The sequence below is a fragment of the Austrofundulus limnaeus genome, unplaced genomic scaffold (assembly GCF_001266775.1).
Source record: "Austrofundulus limnaeus strain Quisiro unplaced genomic scaffold, Austrofundulus_limnaeus-1.0 Scaffold926, whole genome shotgun sequence".
In the NCBI taxonomy this organism is placed as follows: Eukaryota; Metazoa; Chordata; class Actinopteri; order Cyprinodontiformes; family Rivulidae; genus Austrofundulus; species Austrofundulus limnaeus.
In genome coordinates this window covers 13,763-14,953 of record NW_013953328.1, presented here as the reverse complement: position 1 = coordinate 14,953, position 1,191 = coordinate 13,763, and the positions used below count along the sequence as shown (strand labels likewise).

Here is a 1,191-nt window from a genome sequence, read left to right as displayed (position 1 = left end):
CAAGGCTTTGGACATGTTTTTATCAGAGTATAACATTATAACATGATATAAAACTAAAAACAGTTGATTTTACATGATACTGACCCTTTCAGATTTTAACATGCATGACGCTGATGCGTTCCTTCAACAAGTGAGGGTTTTTATTGAAGCTAGGAGTGGCTTTCAGACCACCAACAATGGTCACATCATAACAACACAAAGGTGGCTGAAGATGCCTTGTCTTTTATTCTCATCCATGTTCTTCACATGTAACATTCGTACCTTATTTATGCTCACCAGGGAGCGCCTGCTGACACCTTTACACAAAGAAAATACAAGTAAAAGATAATAAAAGTGATGAGGAATATAGCTGTAGAGAAATGACCTTTGTCCCATCTTTCTTTAAAGGATTTATATTTAAACTTTTTGTGTTTTAATTGATTTGTCTCTCTGTTCCAGATGTCCCTTTCTGCATCGTACAGCAGGTGACACGGAGCGAAGATATCACCTTCGCTACTACAAAACAGGTTCATGTATTCATGAAACAGACGCTAAAGGCCACTGCACCAAGAATGGCTCCCACTGTGCCTTTGCTCACGGATCACATGACCTGCGCAGCCCCGTTTATGATATCAGGTGTGCAGAGCTGGGAGGTCAACTCTACACTTACACCTCTCCTGTTGCTTATTGTGTGTCTGTTTTCTACAGGGAGGTGCAGGTGATGGAGTCTCAGGGAGGCTCAGGAGCAACAGAGGGCAGTGGTGGAGACGGGCAGTCGGGACAAGCAGCCAGCACAGCCCTCATAGAGAAAATCCTGAGTGAAGAGCCACGCTGGCAAGGTAAGTGTCTTCTGTGCAGGAAACTGCTCCAGTGTGGAGGTGGAGAGCTCCAACACTGCTGCTCAGGTTGGACAGGAGTTTGTAACATGAGCTAATGAGCCTCAACGTTAGCCAGGGTTCCTGCAGAGCCTTAAAAACACTTAAAATCATTCAGTTCTTCAGTCCAAAAATAAGGCCTTAATTAGCCTTAAAATGTCTTAAATCAGTCTGTCAGAAGTCTTAAACATGTGAACACGTTGTAAATAGGATGATTGTAATTCATCTCAAATATGTGACCCGTCACATCAAAACCAGGATTAAATCTGAAAGTTGTTTAAGGAGAAAAAGGCAAATATAGTGTTTTGACTAAAATGTTAAAAATTGCATTTAGTCA

General features: G+C 41.8%; 1 protein-coding gene across 1 annotated transcript in view; it reads left to right on the top strand.

The window, feature by feature from the left end:
- The window catches only part of LOC106533336 (unk zinc finger), a gene marked incomplete at its 3' end in the record, with an annotated part of 7,245 nt that extends 6,427 nt beyond the window's left edge, over positions 1-818 (top strand). Inside the window, 2 exon segments of the mRNA XM_014029603.1 lie at positions 439-615; positions 688-818. Coding sequence (XP_013885057.1) covers positions 439-615; positions 688-818 — 308 coding nt within the window.
- Positions 819-1,191: the final 373 nt, after the last annotated feature.